Raw genomic sequence first — 21,624 nt, forward strand, 5'->3', positions numbered from 1 at the left:
TTGATTTTCTTAAAACCTGCATATTAATATAAATGTATATAGTAGGCACAATGCATTAAAGCAAATAAGTGTATGATAATTATTTATATAAAACATGATATGCAAGTATTTTTATAACAGTATAAATGTACTGTGTGTATATAACAGGAAGTGTGTAAAGGGAGGTTGAATAAGATGTGCATCTCTGATTATTCTTTTATTTTCTACAGAAGGAAGAGTTGAACACTGGTCACAATTTCATGTTGAGATTTATTTAAGTGATAAAGTTTGCTGGTAGACAATCCTGAAGTAAACCGTAGAATCTAATTCACTATAAATGTCCAAATTTCACATTTCTTTCTCCTCTTCTGCATGCTGATATGGTGTTATAAAGTGGCACCTCCTCCTCCTCTCATTCTGCTCATCCTTGTCATGCAAATATGTTTTCCATTGCTTCCTGCTGTTTCTTGGTGTTTGCTTTGCTTCATTTACAACAGTCGTTAATTGTCGCATATTATTATGATTATGATTTTCATGCTGTAGAGTTACAGATTAAGTAATTCCAATGTATTTTCTCTCATGGGCAGAAATATTTAAACGAAATCCCCTTTTCACTGAATGCATTTTTATTAAACTTGATTGTCAACTTTATTAATTATGATGGTTCATGCTCCCTACTAATTATTATTATTCTATGTGGACTTAAAAGTTTCATAATAAGTGATGTTCATAATACCAGTGTTAAAAACTCCATAAAATAATACATAAATTCAGAAATCTTGTAAACCTTAGTAATGGCAACCATAAAAGAACTAACCAATTTATAGGTTCTCTATAAACCTCTCTATAAAAGGTTTTCACCTCTTATATTATAGAATATGATCTTAGCGAGTATGTAAATGTTTCTTCCTTAAGCACTTACTAAATGAGTACAATGTACATACATTGTACACAAACATAAATATACATATTATAAAAATCCACATCATACAGTCATACAGAATATTGACCAAAGAATTACAAGAACACACACACACACACACACACACACACACACACACACACACACACACACACAAAACCAAATCTTTGGTCTCTTTATAATGACATACAGTGGTAAGAAAAGCATAGCTATACTACTACTACTAATAATAATAATATTAACATTTTTATAATGACATGAATAGGAGCTTCATTGAAAGTGTCACTGTAATTAAACCAAGTTGCTGCATTTCAGTGTGCATCATATTACAGTTTCATCCTCATTTGCACTGAGCTGTTGTATTTTCATTGATGTTGGTTGTTCATGAGATTATTGTTATATTATACCAAATATTTTTGATTCATACATGCATTTTATTCTATTTGTTACTGTCTCTAATTCTCTGCTGCTGCACTGTGTAAAATGTAGCTGCAGGTACACCGTATTTCATTCCTGACGCTCTGTGATGAGAAGGAATGACAGAAGAGCTCGAGTTGTCTTGAATATAACTGATGAGGCCCCACCGGATCAGTGAAAGAAAAGGCTCTGAGATTTAAAAGTCCAGATGTCTACGTTTACCATAGCAAGAAATAGAAAATTGCATGTCTTCTTGAATCGACAGTTACATATAACAATCTGACAATCAACCTAAAGAATGACAAGAGCATTTACAGCTCACATGGATGCCTTATGTGCACTGCACTGCATTGGCTCCTACTGTGCCTATTTGCCTCTTTGAGTAATTATTGTCCTGTCTTGTTCTGTTTGCACCCATTTGCACATGTGCACTTTATCTAGTCATGCAAAGGTTTTGGTTAGTTCTGTGCAGTCTCATGTAGTCATGGGTTGTTTTATGCCCTATGGTCCTGGGGGAGTGTTGCCTTTTACCGTGTACTGTACTAGTTACATACGGTTGAAAGTACTCTTGACCCATGACAGACCTGTTTACAAACCAAAAGAACTATTTATTTCAATAGAATATATATTCACATTCATGCCTCTATTATGGTTTATGGGAAAAAATAGAAATGTGTAATATACAAATGCAATTATAATGTCTACATGATTACAAATAAAAAATATATATTATTTGCTATTTTACAGTGAGCATCATTATGTATATTTTTACAATTTGAATATAATAATATTTAAGTTAAATTAATAAATTAATAAATTATTTTAAGCACTAGCTTTCTAGCTTACTAGCTTTCTATACCCAAGTGGATAATGTTCCCATGTCCATCTAATGGGAGAAACTGATTTGTTTGTAAATGACTTTAAAGAAAATGCTCACTTTATTATTTTTTTCCCCTTTGACATACTGTTTTAAAAGTGAATTATCAGAAAACATATACACTGTAGGACTGTCAGTGTCTCATCCTATATACACACTCACACAATGCACGGTCAAGTATAAATCTAATTTGGATAAAAATGATATTACCAGTCAGGGAAAGTATATAGAAAGTGTGTGACTCTAATTAGCAGAGTGTTGCTGCTGTTCTTCGTGAATGCTGAATAATTCATTTTCTCTGCTTCTTATTTTTCTCCTCCTAATGCAATTCTCTCTGTTCACTGTGTTCTGTGCCACATTTGAAATCTGGCAATAAAAAAGAGCATGCTGCATTCCTAGGCGTTCTGCTCTTTTTCCAAAACCGTTTTTTTTTTTTATGTTGACATATCCGGGCATCCTAAAATACCACGTGTGCTGCAAATCCTTCTTCAAGTTCCGTAACAAGATGTTCCCGGCCTTAACGACGGTGCTTCAAGTCACGCTCTCAGCTGGAGTGCAACAAAATCAGGTGTTAAATTAATACCTCCAGTGTACAGTGAAGCGGCATTGTTATCAAAGGAACGCGTTAGGTGTTAATTTAACACTAGTAAATTTGCTGTTTGAGGTTGTTGTTAATGATGTTGGTAAAGTGTGCACAAGCTCACTTAAGTGCTTAATACCATGCATCCACACCTCATAATGAGCAGCTACGACCCCTTATGAAACTTTAGCACTCGGAGGGACTTTACTTTGCATCCATGATCATTAGAAAGGGCTTCCACTGAGTAGCATATAGAGATTCCCCTTGCATGTTTGTAAAACTAATAATTGCATCAGCAACAATCATTTTGAGCAATCAGATATGCAGAGAAAACTTTACTTTGCTTAAGTCAAATATGTAAAACAATAAAAGAATTATAATTATACACAGTGGTATGCATTTTTTTAATTTATTTAATAGTCCTTGATTTTATGTCCCATTACATCCTTGTATAAGATATCATTAATTCTAATATATCTAAATATAATATATAATCATTTCTGTAATGGCAGCTTATACGCAGGTACACACTTTGCTCGAGTGTTTTGTGGATACCTGACTATCATATTTGTTAGACATCACATTCTAAATGTAGTGGGAAGGTGTTCTACTACATTTTAGAGCATGACTGTGGGGATTTGTGATCATTCAGCAGCAAGAACAACACGGAAGACAGATACTAATGTTAAATGAGGAGGTTTGGGGCTGTGTGCAGGTCAGTTTTTCCAATCTATTTGTGGGAAAACCATATCTTCATGGTCATCGCTTTGAGCAAAGGGGAATTGTCATGGTGGGAAAATGACAATGACATCCTACACAATTGTGTGCTTTCAACTTTGTGGCAAGAGTTTAGGGAAGAGCTACGAATGATAGTTATAATACATTTCCAGTTTTGCTTTTGGACCATGCAATACAAGATAAAGAAGGCATTTATTTACTGTATAATCACACTACCTGCTGTTACCCAGGTGAGTATGGGTTCCCTTTTAAATCTGGTTCATCTGAGGCATTTATTCCATGTGAATATGGGTGTGATGGTCATATATTTACAAACGTATTTTGCACTATAGTTGTATGGCAAATGCTTCATAAATCTAATAAATTGTTTTACATAAATATTCTGCTGTTAAGCAAAAAAACTAGTGGAAAAAAATGTATTTATAAATGTTCATGCTGTTAAGAATGTTTTTCACAAATTGGACAAATTGGACAGATTATTTCTGTTAGCACATTCTACACAAAACTAAGGATAGTAAATAGATAAATTAAAATGTGTTGACATTTAATGCATTGCCATTTAAGATTTTTTTTATATGTTGTTGATTGTATAAAATGTATGCTAAGGGTCATAAGTGTCGGTGCTTTTAAAAACCTGTATAAATTGGGTAGCTGTGTGCTATCCTCCATTACATTTTGCCGTCTTAATGCTTCCTTGCTTTAAATTATCCTATTACATTGCTTTTTGAGAACAGTAATGACCTTGTTTGGTGTTGTTCTGTATGTGTTGAATACAGAAAAAAAAAAGGTTTTCTCCTATGGGTAAGTCTGTCGACGGTAGACTTTGCATTTTTTTTTCTCTGTAACAAGACTTTTTGGAATTTAGGGTTGCTAATGTGCTAATGTGAAAGATCACAGGAAAGACTTTGTTTAGCGGGTGTTCTTCAACATCAACTACATCAAATGTGTTTCTTCTTCACACAGATGTAACTATAAAGGTATAAGAAGTATGGTATTTTATTCTTAAATGTCATCAGTATTATGGACAGGAACTACGTTTCCCATCAATGAATGCATCGCTATGCAATGCATTATGTCATGTGTTAGTTTGCACAATTGATTCATATTTACAGTAATTAGCACATGTATTTATGCTCACATCATACAGCGCTCTTTGTTTTTCACTGTTGTCATTTGTGTTTTTTGCTGTTTATCTATTCAGGTCATAGATTTCATTGTGTTGTCCATTTATTTGCATTTGGTTAAATTTTTGTGAAAAGTATTTTCAATTATTCAATTTCGTTTATCTCATTTATTTTCTGCACTTGTATCCACTCTCCACTTTCACCTTATTACATGACAAATATATAGAAAATGTTCTATTTTTTTGCCAAATTGCTATAGTCTAACATAAATAAAACAATTTCAGCCATATAATAGCATTCACCTCACCCTGTTATTGATAATTTTCCACACCTTGCTGAGTACGATTTATTATGCATGGTACCCTCATACAAGGATTTCAGCCTAATCGTGTGCATATCTTCAGCTACGTTGCAACATCTAATTTTTTTGTTACAGTCTTTCTTATAAATGACCCAAGAATACACTGTAGATCTTAATTAATACCCAACTGAAAACTGCATTGGCCAAAATTATGCAGATTTTGACAAAAAAATTGTGCACTCTGAGTCATGTTTCTGGTTGGCAAGGTAAGTGGTCCATCTTGCAGTTTAAGTTTAAAAAACATGTAAAATGGTGATATTTTGTGGTTTTGCAATCTCTCTTCTGCAGTTGCAGGTCTGTTTCTGTGTTTGCAAAAGGACTACCGTATATTGTAATGAGGTGGGCAATGACATTTATCTCTCCATATGTTTTTTTCCCTTCTTAATAATCACTTTGTAGGCTAGTTGAGTAGGGCGCGCACCGCATTAATTAATCTGTTTGAGTAGAGACTCAGAGAATGGCCGAGAGTTAGCAATATTTTGTGTTAATTAAAATGTTAATCAGACAGGATCCCTGAAGCCAGAGTCTGAGTCACAGACCTTTTTTTAGGTCAAAATGAGCTTGTCTTCCTTAGACACTGCCAACACTAATAAACCACCAGAATCAAAACTTTGAAAGTCATGGCATGCTAATTTCTTTTTCCTCAGGAAGACTTCGACATTTATAGTAATCAATATAAACAAATTATGAAGGTTAATTAATTGTTAAAAACCACCTGTTCCATGTCATTTGTAACATGCTATTGTTTTCGTTTCACTTCTAACACTGGCATTTAATAATCAGTCGAAACCAACAAATATGTGATTCCCGTAATAAATTTTTTATAAAACCCAAATGAATCATTCAGGATAAAATGGTGTTAAATTACTTATTACCAAAAAATGCTTGGGAAAATCTGGGAAAATATTTGATTCAAAGATTCAGTTATTTATTATCTGAATCATTATGCTTAACAGGCACCTGCTCTTTTGTCGTTTTACTCTGGTAATATAGCCATCAATTATCTTCCACTTACAAAGTTATCGCCATTAACTGACAATCACTGACAGTGCTCACATCAATAAATATCAATCAAGTAATAGCCAGTCATTTCATTCTATTAATATGCACAGTTTAGCTCTTTATGAGCAGCACTTTAATGCTTAACTCATCCTAAAAGTTAACTAAGAGGAAGAGCTTGCTCCAAATTGCTTCATAATGCCTCAGATAAGTCACATTCCGCAGAGATACATGAATGAGAGATGACAATATATTACGTTTTCTCCTCTATCCTTTCATCGTGAATGGTCTGGCCCACCTCTGTTCGGCTCCATGGCTGACTCATGACATCAATAATAAAGCTGTTGGCTGGAGTCGGAAGAATAAAAGAGAAAAAAGTTTTTAACGTCAGCAATGATTACTTTTGAATGACCAGAGGGAAAGTAAAGAGAGATGGGCAGCAATTTAGGGAATGTATTTTATATACAGTACAAGATATCCACAAGAAGTGCAGACAGCACATTTACAGATCCGAGTTTAAATCCCAGTTGCATCATGTGCTATCCACAACCAGTATTCATCAAACCTGTGTGAAGGTGTGATAAGCCAAGAAATGCAATAAAACACTGTATTTGCAGCCAACTGGAAGGAAAAAGAAAGAAGACAGCAGGAATTACATTATTTTTGATATTAAGTGTTTATAAAGTGTTTTGGATCATTGGCTGTGTTTGTGTTGGAAAGTGTTTTCTCACTGGGGACCACATTTACAAAGATAGGAACATCTTACCTGTTTACCTTGTAAGGACATATCTCTGGTCCCCATAAGAAATAATATAAAAAGCTTATGAAATGTAGTATTGGATCTTATTCTAACATCGGAGTACAATACCATCTTACGCTACTGTTTTTCACCACTTAACACATTTTAAGTAAGTGGTGATGAGATTCTTTGCTCTTTAAAATGATTGACATCAGTAGCGCTTATTCATTTTACAAATAAATCCAATGTTATTATATTCCACGATGAGTCACTGACATTATAGTTCAGCTTTCTGCATGACAGTTTTCACTGCACTGTCATTTCCATTGTGGTGTCAGTGCTAGCTTTAATGAGTAGAGGACCAGGCCTTTAATTCACTATCAATCATGTGTCATGTTAATCCTCTCTAGACTCGCTGCCTCTCTTTTATTTTCCCTCTAAAGGCACAAATATATTTGGATGCATTATCCCTGCATTGTTGAGTGCTTCTGCTATTTCTTAGAGCCTCCACATATCTCTTCATTCTTCTCTCTCTCGTTCTCTCTCTCTCTCTCTCTCTCTCTCTCTCTCTCTCTCTCTCTCTCTCTCTCTCATAACTAACACCCACTCATGACTCGCAGCTGTTCCAATTCCCAATACTCCCTGCCACTGCATCAGACTCGCAGGGACAAAAACTAGCCTACTTGCTTTTGTGTGTTTCCCTTGTGTTGATTAACAGTGCAAGGTCATTTCTTTATTGCTCAAAAAATTTGAAAACACTTTATCACCCATTATTAAGATGCCATGGGAGAAATAAGAGATAGTTGCTTTTTGTCGGTTTTCATCACCTTCACCTTATTTTCTCACCTCTTGGCTTTATTTTATGGTGAAGAGAACCATTACATCAGCAGTGACAGATAGAGCCACAGTTCATTAATGTTAAAGGTTCTGAGGTGCCATTAAGGAACCCTACATCAATGTCAGCTGCAATTGATTGCAATTACAGATAACAAATAAATAATTCACGCCTATTTTTGAATGTGTGTGTGTGTGTGTGAGAAAGTATCCAGTATTTCGTCGGGATATTGCATTTTGCATTGCACTTCAGAGTTAACATTAGCTCCAAACAGTCATTAAATTGAGTGGCTGAGCATTAAATAATTTGATCAGGATGGCAAGTTGTAGCATGTCGATGCACTGTCTATCTTTTATTCCTGTTCCAAACAGGTTTCAGGTAGAACTCTGTATTAAAGTTAAAAAAATAACTTTATCCAAGCAACCCATTAATATCCCTTGTAGATAGGATGCTTTTTTTCTCTCAAAGATGCTTTTTTTTTTTTTTTTTTTTTTTTTGGCAACATTGGGTGAAGAAATCTTATTTAGTTTGTTTGGGCATTTACTCGGTTTTCTCCCTAGATTGGTCATCTGCCAATTTCTCTCCTCACTAGCAGAGAGGGTGAAGGCTGATACATTCTTCCTCCAAGAAAAATATAGCCACTTATGTACATCTTTTAAAAACTGCTGATTATGCTGCATCATAGGACATCATAACACACTCAGAGGAAAGCACTTTTGGCCCTTTTCTGCATACACAAGCACACATGTGGGCACCAATGATTGACTAGTATATATGTCATTTGCAGGGGAGAAATAATATATCAAACCTCCCACCCATACAGCTACCATGTGGCAGCACTGGGTTTCAAACTCACATTTTCTGTTGCACCCACTTGGGAGCCAGACATTTTTTTTTTTTGCCAAGGCAATGGTATTTTTAAACCTACTTTGGTCCAAAATTGTGCTTACTTTATGGCCACCTGGGACCATTGCAGCCAAAATTGAATTTTCCTGACATCAGCTGTGTCATTTCTGTTGAGGTTTTTCTGTCAGTGCACTTGAGTAAATAATGTACTTCACCCAGATACTAATTAAAAACATTTATTTAATTATTTAATCTGAAAAAAGGAATCTGTTTTTAGTTCGTTACTGGGTGAAGTAGAATATCTGCTAAAGCAAAAATGCTGAATGTATTTATTGCGATCAATACTAGTGACAACAAATATATTGTCCTCATAAAAAAGTTAGTAGGCAGTATAATCATTATGTCCTTGAGACTCCCACAAGTTACAGAACCTTGCACAACAAATAAAAAAACACATTTTTGTCAACACTGTTAGACAGTGGGTTATATCCACCAGTAAAATATGAAAGAGAAATGTATAAATATATAACATAATATTCAATTGTATATCATTATGAAACTGTTACTGTGTTTTACAAAGTAGCCTAAAGGGACCATGTAACCACATATTTACCAGCCCTATTATATTTGGGAATTTTTTTGTGATTGTGTCTTTATCATGAATATATTTGATTGCTCGAGCTTTCTAATGCCTAATATAGTAAATAAAGAGAATGACTGAATGTGGGAGGAAAAGTGAAACTTCTGAATGAGATATCTAATCTTAGCTGTATATGATAAAGGCTGCATTATGGTTGCATAGCCAGTTCTAGCAGTAAACAATATGATTTTAAATATATCGAAAAGCTCATATTTGGGGTTTTAAGCTGCAGAAATACCATAAAACTTTACAACAGATTAAAAAGCTTATTTTTTTTAGAGAAAAAAAAAAATCGTGCATACTGTTCTGATTTATTCATGCTGCAATATCCCAGCAGCTTATATCTGCACAGAGCTGAAGTGGATCCAGAACCCTGGTGAAAGTGCCAGGGGAAAGGGGTTGCTCATTTCCACACAAATAACCATGCGATGTTGACCAAATTAACAAACAGAGACCCTGGAAATCACTCACCACTCCTCACCCCCCATCCACCACCCCCCGGGTCCCGTTTCACACTTGCCAATCTCCCGTCGCCCTCGTTTTTCCAGGCCTGATTACACAAACCCAATGATGCCTGGCACTCGCAAATATCAAATGTGAATTTCAAGTGGCTTTTTATCTCTTTCCCCTCCACAAAATAAAGATCGGATGAAAAGTGACAGGCTCATTTCTTCAGGACTTCCACTGAATAACAAGATCTCTGTCAAAATGAAAAGTATGTGTAATTGGTTGAGATGTCGGACAAGAGGCTGCCTCTCCCATTGAAAAGTCCCACAGATTAACTGTCTAATTTCTTTGCCAAAGACAAGCTCAATTAACACTGTTTGGGCTCAGCTGGGTTTCTTTTTAGTACATATTGTTTTATACTCAGGGGTCATGTGTACATTCATTAGTATGATGTTGCTTTATGAGTGTGGAATAATCCAGTGTGCAAGGTAATGAAAAATGTATCCTATGGAAAACAGGACATACACTAGTCACTGAACATAGCTATTAAAGATCTGGAGACATGTTTTAATTTTGAAGTAGTCAAAATTACACATGGAATACAGATCATGTGCATGTTTACAACAGCTAATAGCTTAAGCAGTCAATGTAATTTGGTTATTGTTATTGTTTTAATGTTACTATACATTGCATGTGCTTTCATCCATTCATGCGAATAATTGCATTCTGTAATGTTGCATTCCAGTGTGTAGTGGATCCCAATAAGTATGTAATCTGATCATCTATTTCTGACTGTTTATAAGGAGATCTGAAGCCTAAACACTGACTTTCTGATATTTTTTCAACATATCCTCTCTGTAACACACACATCTTTGACATCCTTCTTTTAGTGACTTTTGCTTGCTTCCATGTAAAGTGTACCCAGGAATGTAACAACACATTGTTCTGAATTCATAGTTAACCCTTCATGGAGTCTTTTTTGTACAAAAATATTTATTGTGTTATTTATAATAATAATAATAATAATAATAATAATAATAATAATAATAATAATAATAATAATAATAATAACAACAAAGATGCCCAAATACTCGCTAACCAAAATTGGCACGCCGATTTTTTAAAATACCGCAAATCGTGACTCCTATTCTGTAAATCATAAAAATGGCTCTAAAACATTGATAAATGTCAAATAAATCTGTCTTTTGTCATTAATTACATATTACATTTTTATTGACACTGCAGTACAAACCACCACAATGTCAATAAAAAAATATATCATAATATCGCCATGCTCTGGAAAATGGACCATTATGATTCACAAGAAAGAAGCAAATCAATATCAAAATTGGATGAAAAATCTAACACATCTCAATTTTTTCTCCACAACAGCATGTTTTTTTTTTTTTTTTTAGAAGCAACATATCTATAAACCCAACTCCAATTTACCGGTGCATCATTCTCTTAGGGTATAAATCTAACAGAAAAAAACAGGTGTAGCAGAAAACTGAAAACCCTGAGGTTATGGAGGTATCAACCATCTTTATAAATCATGGACAGAATTGTGTAGAAGACATTTTAATGGTGCTGAAACAAATGAAGACAATCATGCTTTTTTTTTCGTAATTTACTGTGGCTTTTACAAAGACACTGAACAGACGTAGATGCCAGTTGTACAAGTCTAATTCTCAGTTCAAAATACCGTCTCATATAGGCATTTACAGAAGAATCGGTTTGCTTTGGTAAGCTACACGGGAGCCTTCGCCTAATAAAATGAACTCAAACTGAACTCAAGTGTTCCCAAAGACAATGATGTGGCATTTATTGTATGAACGGAGTGCAGAATGTACACAGGGGGTACAGTGCATAATGATGACGGTTGGAAAGGTCATGTCCAGATGTATTTATGAATTTTTATTTTCAGAGGTGCCATCTTGTCTTAATGATTTGTTTACTTCCTCATAACCCCAATCTTACATCTTCGAATAGGCCTTGAGCTTAGTAGATGGTGTATTGGTTTAAATTAGTGTGTAATTAAAAATGTGATTTTTACTGATCTTTCTAAAAAAAAAGTGCATGTTACATGAGGAAAGATACTTACAAAATAAATAAATAAATAAAATGGCCATGTGTTTCTGTACTTGACGGAGGAAAAGTAAATTAACTGATGTATAATTAATGCATAAGCTAAATCTAAAAAAAAATTAAATAAATAAGTAACACTCTTGATACACCATGGCCTTTCTATTTTCCATTCCAATAGTGCATTATGATTTAGGTTTCTTTTTTGGTATATTGTGCTACGATGATGGATCCTTTGTAAATGTTATAAAGTCAAATTCAATGAGGAGAGAAGGAAAAAATCAAATATCAACTGGCTAGCCATGGTGGAAATTCAATGATCAAGTGTAATGGAGTTTGAAGCAGGGAGGCAGATGGTCAAGACTTTGTGGAAATGAGGGTATGCTTAGAATATCAAAAGGAATATCACTATATAACACTCCAGTTGTTGGAAATAGGATGAAATACCAAAACACACATGCACTTAAGCATCTTTAGTCAATAAGACAATAAGATATTCATAGATCCACATATGATGACTCGAGTATTTCCCGTCACAAATTTTCTCCTTCCTGAAAATAAAGAAAACTTTCATGCAATATAGAAAGAGGTCAGTATTTTCTGAGTTAATTATCAGCTAATTAGTACATGTCCTGGCATTAATTTTTTTTTTAGACATGCACATGATGTGTAAAAAAAAGGAGTTTCTTTGTCCTTGAAGACAAACCAAGACTAACAGGTTGATAACAGAAATAAGCTCACATTTATTATGCAAATTAAAAAAAGGAGAAATATAAAAAAAAACAACCCTACAAGAACAAAAGATCCGCATGTGCATTTGAGCATAAACAACCTGCATAAAACAAAAATCAGGAAACTTCAAAGCAGATTAAACAGCGCAGAGCATCACATAGTTAAGCAGAACGCCTATCCAGCCACAATATTTACTTAAATGTCAATGCTGTTATATTCACAATTACTTCAATGTCCTTGAACACATAATATTCTAGGATGGATGCAGGCTGTACAGAGTCCAAGAAGGTTCAAAATCATATCATTATATATGTATCTGTATTTATATTTATATAATACACAAATATAAATTCTCCCAGGCTTTAGAGCATCTTATATTAAATTCACAGATATGAACAGAAAGAAAGTACAACCAAATTATTAATAATATCTGAAGGAGAGATAAGTCCTTAATTAGTTCATGTCCATCCAATTGTAATATCAGGGTTACCAAATACATGTCCAAGAATAAAGTCTTATGCTCTAGGCTTTATAGTTTTGACCAAAAGTGATTCTGGTACAGATGATTCTATCATTGGGTGCAAAAAAACTGGAGCAATGATGGCGTCCGTGTTATGGAAATAGCAGATGATCTTTCTCTTGGCTTTAAAAGAACAGGGAAAGGGTGGGAGTGGGGGATTGCTGGTCCCAGACTATAGCAACGCTCCTCTCACACAAACGCTAGCAAAAAGCAGGAGAGTGAGTCCATAGCTCGTATATATCCTGGTACCTGGAGATGAAATTACAGAGACATGTGTTATCCTAAAGCTGACAGAGCACATAGTAAATAGAGAATCATTGATATCATTTACATCCAAGTCAGCATTAATAACTTATCATGAAGTACATGCATTTTGCCACTTATAAATATTGTTAGTTAGACAATAAAATGCTGAAAATGCTGCAAATAAACAATGTTGATCCTAGAAAATGAATGAATACATATTTTATACCTATTTTTACAGCTAGTTACACAAAAGATGATGTTTTAGGTTGAGAACTCTATCTAAACATCTAGCAATTCTTGTAAAGCTCTAGTGCATAGGCTGTATCTAACAGTCTAATCTAACTTGTCACTCTGACATTCTGTAGTATTTTTTTTCCTCTCAAAGAATCGAAAATTGTGTCAGCCGGTTAGTAAATGTACCCATATTTTACTTAGCAAGGTCAAAGACAGAGAATTATAGATCACCTTGTGCATTAAAAAAGTCTCAATGTCTCAGTTTAACAGTTAGTTTGTATCTGCATGTCTTTCTATTTTCCAAGAGCTACACCACCCTACCCCATCTTATTGATTTGCTAATTTATCCCCATAATATTATACACCACATTCTGGTATGAGCTTTGAAAGCTGGACTACTGGGCTATATCACGACTTAACAAACACATAACTGTTCTCCTGAAGTAACTTTGCAGTTCTATTAACATATTATGTAAAGAGATGATTTATGAATGATCATTTTGCATAAGAGGGAGTGAATTAATGGATATTGTAATGGGACTCATAAACTGGAGCATTCATTCATGAATTTCCATCAGAAGACTCACAACATGAAGTATAGGCAATTAAAATGTGTGCATTACTTATTAATGAAGAAGCTCAATGATTGAGAATAAGGAGCTACATGTTGATTTATTGATTTAATGGTATATTGATTTATTGCTTCAGAGTAGGTGCACTACATACAACTACAAAAGAGAAGCTGAAAGTTAGAAAGAAAAAAGGAAGAGTTAGAGAGAGAGAGAGAGAGAGAGAGAGAGAGAGAGAGAGAGAGAGAGAGAGAGAGAGTGAGAGAGAGAGAGAGATGTATATGTGGCCATAAAACCCCTAATAAAAAGGCAACATTGAGGAAATGGAAAATGAAAATTTCTGTAAATCACAGTGACATTTATGGGATTCTTCCTTTAAACCAAGCACTTGTTTGAAAGGAGGAGTGTCTATGGAGTCTCTCTCAGGAAGGAGCAGAGAATAGAGAAACGAGAAGAGAGAGATACAAGCTTGCGACCTTATGCTCCTCCCTGCCAGATTTCATTTGGTCCATGGTGATCAACTGAGCAGGAGCTCTGCTGCGGAGAAGCAATCACAGTTGGCTAAAGCATCCCGTGGTTTCCTCCTCCTCTTTATAGCGAATAATTAATCATTTTGTCTCTAACTCTCCACCCTAGGATACACTGTGACAAGAATAATGTAACCTAACGTTACATCATTCCTGCTGGCTGTTTTTGCTCTCTGACTTTGTCGATTACACATTGCATCTGCACTTTTAGAACCAGTTCTGTCCAATTAGCTATAACTAGAGTCAAGAGTTATGTCAAAATATCACGACCTATAATTAAAGCTTGCTGATCTTCTAGATGGATTACTGTGGAGGTGTAGTTAGGTAAACTTGCCAGAGGCATTTTAGCTCTACATTGGAGTTAGATGTAATTATGCATATGAGCTTAAAATTTATGCTACATTTTATGTTATTATGATTAATACGGCCAAGTTAATCCTACAATCAGTTTATGATTATTTGGGGGATTTTTTTGCATACTTTTATCTCATTAAGTGAAAATATATTAAATATAGTAATGCATTTCTTTAGTTTAATATAAAGTTTATCATATTATTAAGTCAATTTATAAAATGAGGAAAGATAAGTCAATGAATGTGAAAATTTAGATATAGACAGAATTCCTAACTAGATAACAACATTCTTCTCCTTTGCACGTGTTAGTACTGTATGTTTCAGTAGATGCATAGTCTTTTGCTATATATATATATATATACAGTGAGTAAAATAAGTATTTGAACACCCTGCTATTTTGCAAGTTCTCCCACTTAGAAATCATGAAGGGGTCTAAAATTGTCATCGTAGGTGCATGTCCACTGTGAGAGACATAATCAAAAAAAGAAATCACAATATATGATTTTTAAACTATTTATTTGTATGATACAGCTGCAAATAAGTATTTGAACACCTGTCTATCAGCTAGAATTCTGACCCTCAAAGACCTGTTAGTCTGCCTTTAAAATGTCCACCTCCACTACATTTATTATCCTAAATTAGATGCACCTGTTTGAGGTCGTTAGCTGCATAAAGACACCTGTCCACCCCATACAATCAGTAAGAATCCAACTACTAACATGGCCAAGACCAAAGAGCTGTCCAAAGACACTAGAGACAAAATTGTACACCTCCACAAGGCTGGAAAGGGCTACGGGGAAATTGCCAAGCAGCTTGGTGAAAAAAGGTCCACTGTTGGAGCAATCATTAGAAATTGGAAGGAGCTAAACATGACTGTCAATCTACCTCGGACTGGGGCTCCATGCAAGATCTCACCTCGTGGGGTCTCAATGATCCTAAGGAAGGTGAGAAATCAGCCCAGAACTACACGGGAGGAGCTGGTCAATGACCTAAAAAGAGCTGGGACCACCGTTTCCAAGGTTACTGTTGGTAATACACTAAGACGTCATGGTTTGAAATCATGCATGGCATGGAAGGTTCCCCTGCTTAAACCAGCACATGTCCAGGCACGTCTTAAGTTTGCCAATGACCATTTGGATGATCCAGAGGAGTCATGGGAGAAAGTCATTGGTCAGATGAGACCAAAATAGAACTTTTGGGTCATAATTCCACTAAACGTGTTTGGAGGAAGAAGAATGATGAGTACCATCCCAAGAACACCATCCCTACTGTGAAGCATAGGGGTGGTAGCATCATGCTTTGGGGGTGTTTTTCTGCACATGGGACAGGGCGACTGCACTGTATTAAGGACAGGATGACCGGGGCCATGTATTGCGAGATTTGGGGGAACAACCTCCTTCCCTCAGTTAGAGCATGAAAGATGGGTTGAGGCTGGGTCTTCCAACATGACAATGACCCGAAGCACACAGCCAGGATAACCAAGGAGTCGCTCTGTAAGAAGCATATCAAGGTTCTGGCGTGGCCTAGCCAGTCTCCAGACCTAAACCCAATAGAGAATCTTTGGAGGGAGCTCAAACTCCGTGTTTCTCAGCGACAGGCCAGAAACCTGACTGATCTAGAGAAGATCTGTGAGGAGGAGTGGGCCAAAATCCCTCCTGCAGTGTGTGCAAACCTGGTGAAAAACTACAGGAAACGTTTGACCTCTGTAATTGCAAACAAAGGCTACTGTACCAAATATTAACATTGACTTTCTCAGGTGTTCAAATACTTATTTGCAGCTGTATCATACCAATAATTAATAAAAAATCATACATTGTGATTTCTGGATTTTTCTTTTTAGATTATGTCTCTCACAGTGGACATGCACCTACGATGACAATTTCAGACCCCTCCATGATTTATAAGTGAGAGAACTTGCAAAATAGCAGGGTGTTCAAATACTTATTTTCCTCACTGTATATAACTATATATATATATATATATATATATATATATATATATATATATATATATATATATATATATATATATATATAAATATATATAGTTATAGTTTTATATATATATATATATATATGTGTGTGTGTGTGTGTGTGTGTGTGTGTGTGTGTGTGTGTGTTTATTACTTCTTCACAAAAAGTGTACCGTAATATCCGGACTATTAATCGCACCCAAATATAAGCCGCACCCACTGAATTTTACAAAGATTTTTATTTTAAACATAAATAAGCCGCACCTGTCTATAAGCTGCAGGTGTCTACATTGAAACTAATAAACTTTACACAGACTTTAACGACAGTGTCTGTTACACGGTTGAAATATGTTGTGGCTCCTTTAAGAGCAGAGCGGCTTTTTGGCTTGAAGTTTGTAAAACCGGGAAAAACCCAGGAAAAATCATAAATTAGCAGCTTTGTTGTTTAAGCCACAGGGTTATAGTCCGAAAAATACGGTAAATACTTTTAGTGGATAGAATCCAGTACAGGTAATTATTTCCACTTACTAAGATCTTTTTTTTTTGCAGTGCAACTAAGTTTAGATGTTTTACTTTAGAGTCATTTTCTTCTCCCTTGTGCGCTATAAATAAGAGAAAAATGTGTGTGTGTGTGTGTGTGTGTGTGTGTGTGTGTGTGTGCGTGCGTGTGTGCGTGTGTGCTCGTGAGCATGTGAAGCTTGTCTGCCTTCCCCATGTGAGATTGAGGTGAACATCATATATTCTGTTAGAGCAGAGTTGCTCACCATGTTGAAATGCCCTTCCAACCTTTCAGCATCTCTGACAACACACACAGCTGGCCTTTTACCCTCGCTTGTAGGATCCTGACTAAAATATCAGTGAAACGGTTGCTGTAAAGCTGTAATCTAAAATATTGTCACTCTAATTGTAGATCAATATTGAAGGCACTTGAAGGTTCATATTTATTATAAGATAAAAGTTGTCGAATAAAACAGGCCTGTAACCACCTGCTTTTACAGTCTTGTATGAAGCAACTGTTTAAAAAAGAAAAAATCAAATACATTTTCTATTAGGACCAGCACTATTCCCCTTATGCAACATCTACTTTATCAAATTGATGAGGAGAGGTATGGCTTTTACTGGCAGGTGAAATGGCCTATAAAGTTCTTTACAGGAACTCCAATAAATTCCATTATAAGTTGCCACAGTTCGTATGAAGCAAATTACAAAAGCTATTAAGTTTTAGAAGTAAGTTTGAGAATTTTAATTTTATGAACGATGCTTGTATTTAAGGTGTCATCCATTAGCCTTAGATTAAAGCGTTCACATCTGATACTTGCAGGAACAGTTGTATCTTAAACTTATTTAGCAGTTGTAGGATTTGCTTTATAAGAGTAACCACACAAGGTCTTGGATCAGATTGATCATCCCCGAGATAAACAGGAGACATGTATCATAACATTTCTCTGGCCTGGTACTCAGGTGGTGAAACGAACCTCCGCTGAGTCACTGTCTATCTATAAACAAAGCCCAAAGACATCTTCAGTAAGCACTTAAACAAGCAGTGGATTAAAATGATTAAGTACTTGTATGAACTTCTCTCTAAAATGGTTTTAGCTGACAGAATTATTTCGCTCCCCGATATTCTGACATGTTTGCACTAGGTACTACGGTTTTGGATGGAGATAATAAAGCACTTCATAAGTGTGGATAAGGATGTCGGCCAAATGCTGTAAATGGGATACCGTGACAGCTAAATAGCAGATAAAAACAGAGGTTTAATACCTGAATATTTAGTGTTGGACGATAGTAAAATACTTGGTTCATCTTGTACGGCTGAAGTTAAGAGTAAAATATAGTTTTATTTAGCAGTGCCGCTTGTCCAGGTGCAGATTGCTGGCATACTGGAATTTTTTTTTAACATTTTTTATTTTAAATAGCAATAGCCAGTAATGTTTTTTTGGTGTTTTAGGCAACCAAAAGACAAAAAAATAAGTAAATACATTTTGTGAATGCAAAAGCTGTGCCGGGAGCCAATCTTACCTGATCCAGCGCTGTGTTTGACTGTTTTGGACTGTGATGCCTGCGAGGTAGAGGAGGACTGGGAGTGCTGATCTGAGTTCATACCGTTGCTGTCTTGGCCTAAAGCTGAGCTGCTCTTGCGAGGTTTCTTATTGGTCAGATGCAGAGGTGAAGTCTTCTTGATGAGTCCTCTACGGACTGTTGCATTGACCTTTAGGTAGGCCTGGACCTTGTACTCCTTCAGTTCTCCATAGTTGGCATCGGTGACTCTGCACTCGTATAGGCCCTCATCACTCTTGCTCACTCGTGCAATTTGAAGCTTGTGGGAAATGTCATTGCCTTGTACCTTGACTGTCTGTGAGAGGAACAGACAAGAAGGTTTAAATGGCATTAAATATCAACTATTAATTTTTGATGTTCAATTTGATTTGTATTTTGCAATCAATCAAAAAGAAAAGCATCAACTTACACTTATTTTAGTTCCTTCATCATCTGGGTCAGGCTCTGGTATCAAGTCCATCTAGAATTTACCAAAAGCATCAAAAGCATCAAAAGGCTGCCTTCAGGTTTTCATCATTCCAATCCACCTTAACAGTCAATTCGTATACAGTACATCTTACATCAAAACCCTTTACCTTCACAAGTTCAGCCCACTTCATCTTAATACTCATGCTCTGAAATTCTCATTTGCAAGTCATAGTACCAGTACAGTGTGTAAATGTTTCAAAGACTCAAGCTTTTTCTATTCAAGAGAGAGGAAAAGACATCACGCAGTTTCTACAAGGCATTTCTTTCTTGACAGCTGAAGGGAATGCTGGTTCATTAGAACAGTCACAGCGACAGATGGCAGCTCAAAAACCTTTTTTCTGCTATTTAGGAAGTTTAAAATATTCAAAAAGTACTTCATCAAAGAAACAACTTCAAGAAAAAAAAAGCATGTCATACAGAAGACGTACAAAGGACAGTTGAGCTGATGGGTTCCAAGTCTTTTAGTCCTGCATGGGCACTAGAGTGCTTGTGCTGGAGGGTTCTAAATTTAAGTGTTAAGTTTAAGCTTCAGCAACACACTCGTTTTACCTTTACCCCTCACCCAGTGATTCCCTAGGATAGACTCTTGATTCTGTTACCCTGTTCAGGATAAAGTGGTTACTAAAGTTGAACAAATTAATGAAAAAAGGAAAACGGACTCTTGTAAAATGAATAGCAAGGAGCTTTATGCCACAGTTAAAGTTTGTGAAGTCAAGACAATGAAAGAGAATGAAAAATAGGGTAAAATTTATACAGCCATATAAAAGGACATTATATCCATGGCATACATTCTAACACTTCTTCTTAAATGTTGTATTTTATTACATTTAGCTTTTTACAATTTCATTGTATGCATTAAACTGATCCTCCAATACAAATTCTAAGCTAATTGCAATCTAATGGATTTCTAATTGCAACCCTAATTCCTAACATTCAGTTGGGAGTAAAACAACTTGCTGTTGCCTGTTAATTTACCGGCAAGGTGGAAGACCAGCTTCAACAATAAAATCGATGGCCACTCAAGTACCAAATACAATTTTCTGTACATATGTACAAAATGATTTTCGAGCCAATATAGATAAACTCAATTTCTTAACAAATCAAAGCATTTCAATGGTTTTAGGAAATGCAATCCAACCCTCTCCTGCATACACAAAATATTTTTGCCATTCAAATGTAAATGCATCACTGTCTATGGAGTCACCAGTCTCAGAATGTTCTTGATAAACCAGTTCAGATTGTTGGCCCTTTACAATAGGCTGCTTCATTCAGAAGACCCTGTCTTCCCTTGTGTTCAGCGAGATTAGCTTCTTTTAAAAGGTGCCCCATGATCATTTTGCATAATGCATGAGGCTCTGAAGTCTGAGTGCTAAATTAATGTCAGGAAAAGAACGGAATCAATTCTGGTTTAAAAAAAAAAAAAGAAAAAGAAAAAAAAGAAGGCGTAGTGCTTATGAATGGCTGTGGTTGAGTAGCATTTGTACTTCATTACAATGAAATTTAGCCTTCTGGTCCCCTTATTCTCTGCTATATTTATGAATCCTCACCCCTCTTTTTGCAAGGACATAAAGCAATCTCAAAGACTGTTAAACTGCACAGATGAAAAGACGAATGCAATATAAATGTTACATAGCTTTTCTTGGTTCAGCTCGGCCTGTGTATGGAAAATGGAGCACAGATTCATTATAATGGCAGCGCCAGGGCTTTAGCAACCTTTGGACCAGATGAACCAGAGCTGAGTAGACATATGCTAAACATACTCTCGTTCACACATAATGACCTCAGGGCTCCGTGGAATAAAACAAATGTGTGTGCATCTGCAAATTTCACATTGCGGCCTCGACTAATTCGAGGCAAACAAGCTCTGGACTTGCACTTTTAAGAGCAGGGAGATACGCGCTAATTACACTCTTGCATGCACTTAAGCAGTTTTCTTAATAATCACACATCAGGATGTACATTTAATCACATTTAACTGTGCCGATTCCAATATAATTATCTCTCGTCATCAGGAGCAGCTTGCTACTCTGATTTTGTCAACTATGTCAATATATCTAGATGTGTTATGTTTTCCATTTGGTTAAGCTAATGGAGAATATTAATGCAAATGGTTTACTTAATTATATGTTAAGTACATTGTCTTTGCACCGAGGAACTACAGCACACAGTAAGCTTCAAAATAGCCTCGTTATTCCTTTCCCACAGTTATTTTCTTCCTGTATGGGGGATGTTCTGTACTGCAAAACATACGCAAATTAATGGTAAATGTCGGGAATCATCCAAATGGTCCTTGAATCTAAAGCTTTGCTCAAAGTACAGGTACAGCCCTGAACTTTTTTACCCTTGTCAATATTT

At 35.7% G+C, this 21,624-nt stretch overlaps 1 protein-coding gene across 1 annotated transcript in view; it reads right to left on the reverse strand.

The window, feature by feature from the left end:
• Nucleotides 1-11,066: 11,066 nt before the first annotated feature.
• Nucleotides 11,067-21,624, reverse strand: part of vstm2a (V-set and transmembrane domain containing 2A) — a 33,340-nt gene continuing 22,782 nt past the window's right edge. The window contains exons 3-5 of the mRNA XM_083549064.1: nucleotides 19,211-19,261; nucleotides 18,763-19,096; nucleotides 11,067-13,087 (exon numbers count right to left, since the gene is read on the reverse strand). Of these exons, the coding sequence (XP_083405190.1) occupies nucleotides 13,011-13,087; nucleotides 18,763-19,096; nucleotides 19,211-19,261 (462 nt within the window). The 3' untranslated portion in view covers nucleotides 11,067-13,010. The remainder of the gene's footprint in view (nucleotides 13,088-18,762; nucleotides 19,097-19,210; nucleotides 19,262-21,624) is intronic.

Source organism: Silurus aristotelis (assembly GCF_946808225.1).
Source record: "Silurus aristotelis genome assembly, chromosome: 1".
Taxonomy (NCBI): domain Eukaryota; kingdom Metazoa; phylum Chordata; class Actinopteri; order Siluriformes; family Siluridae; genus Silurus; species Silurus aristotelis.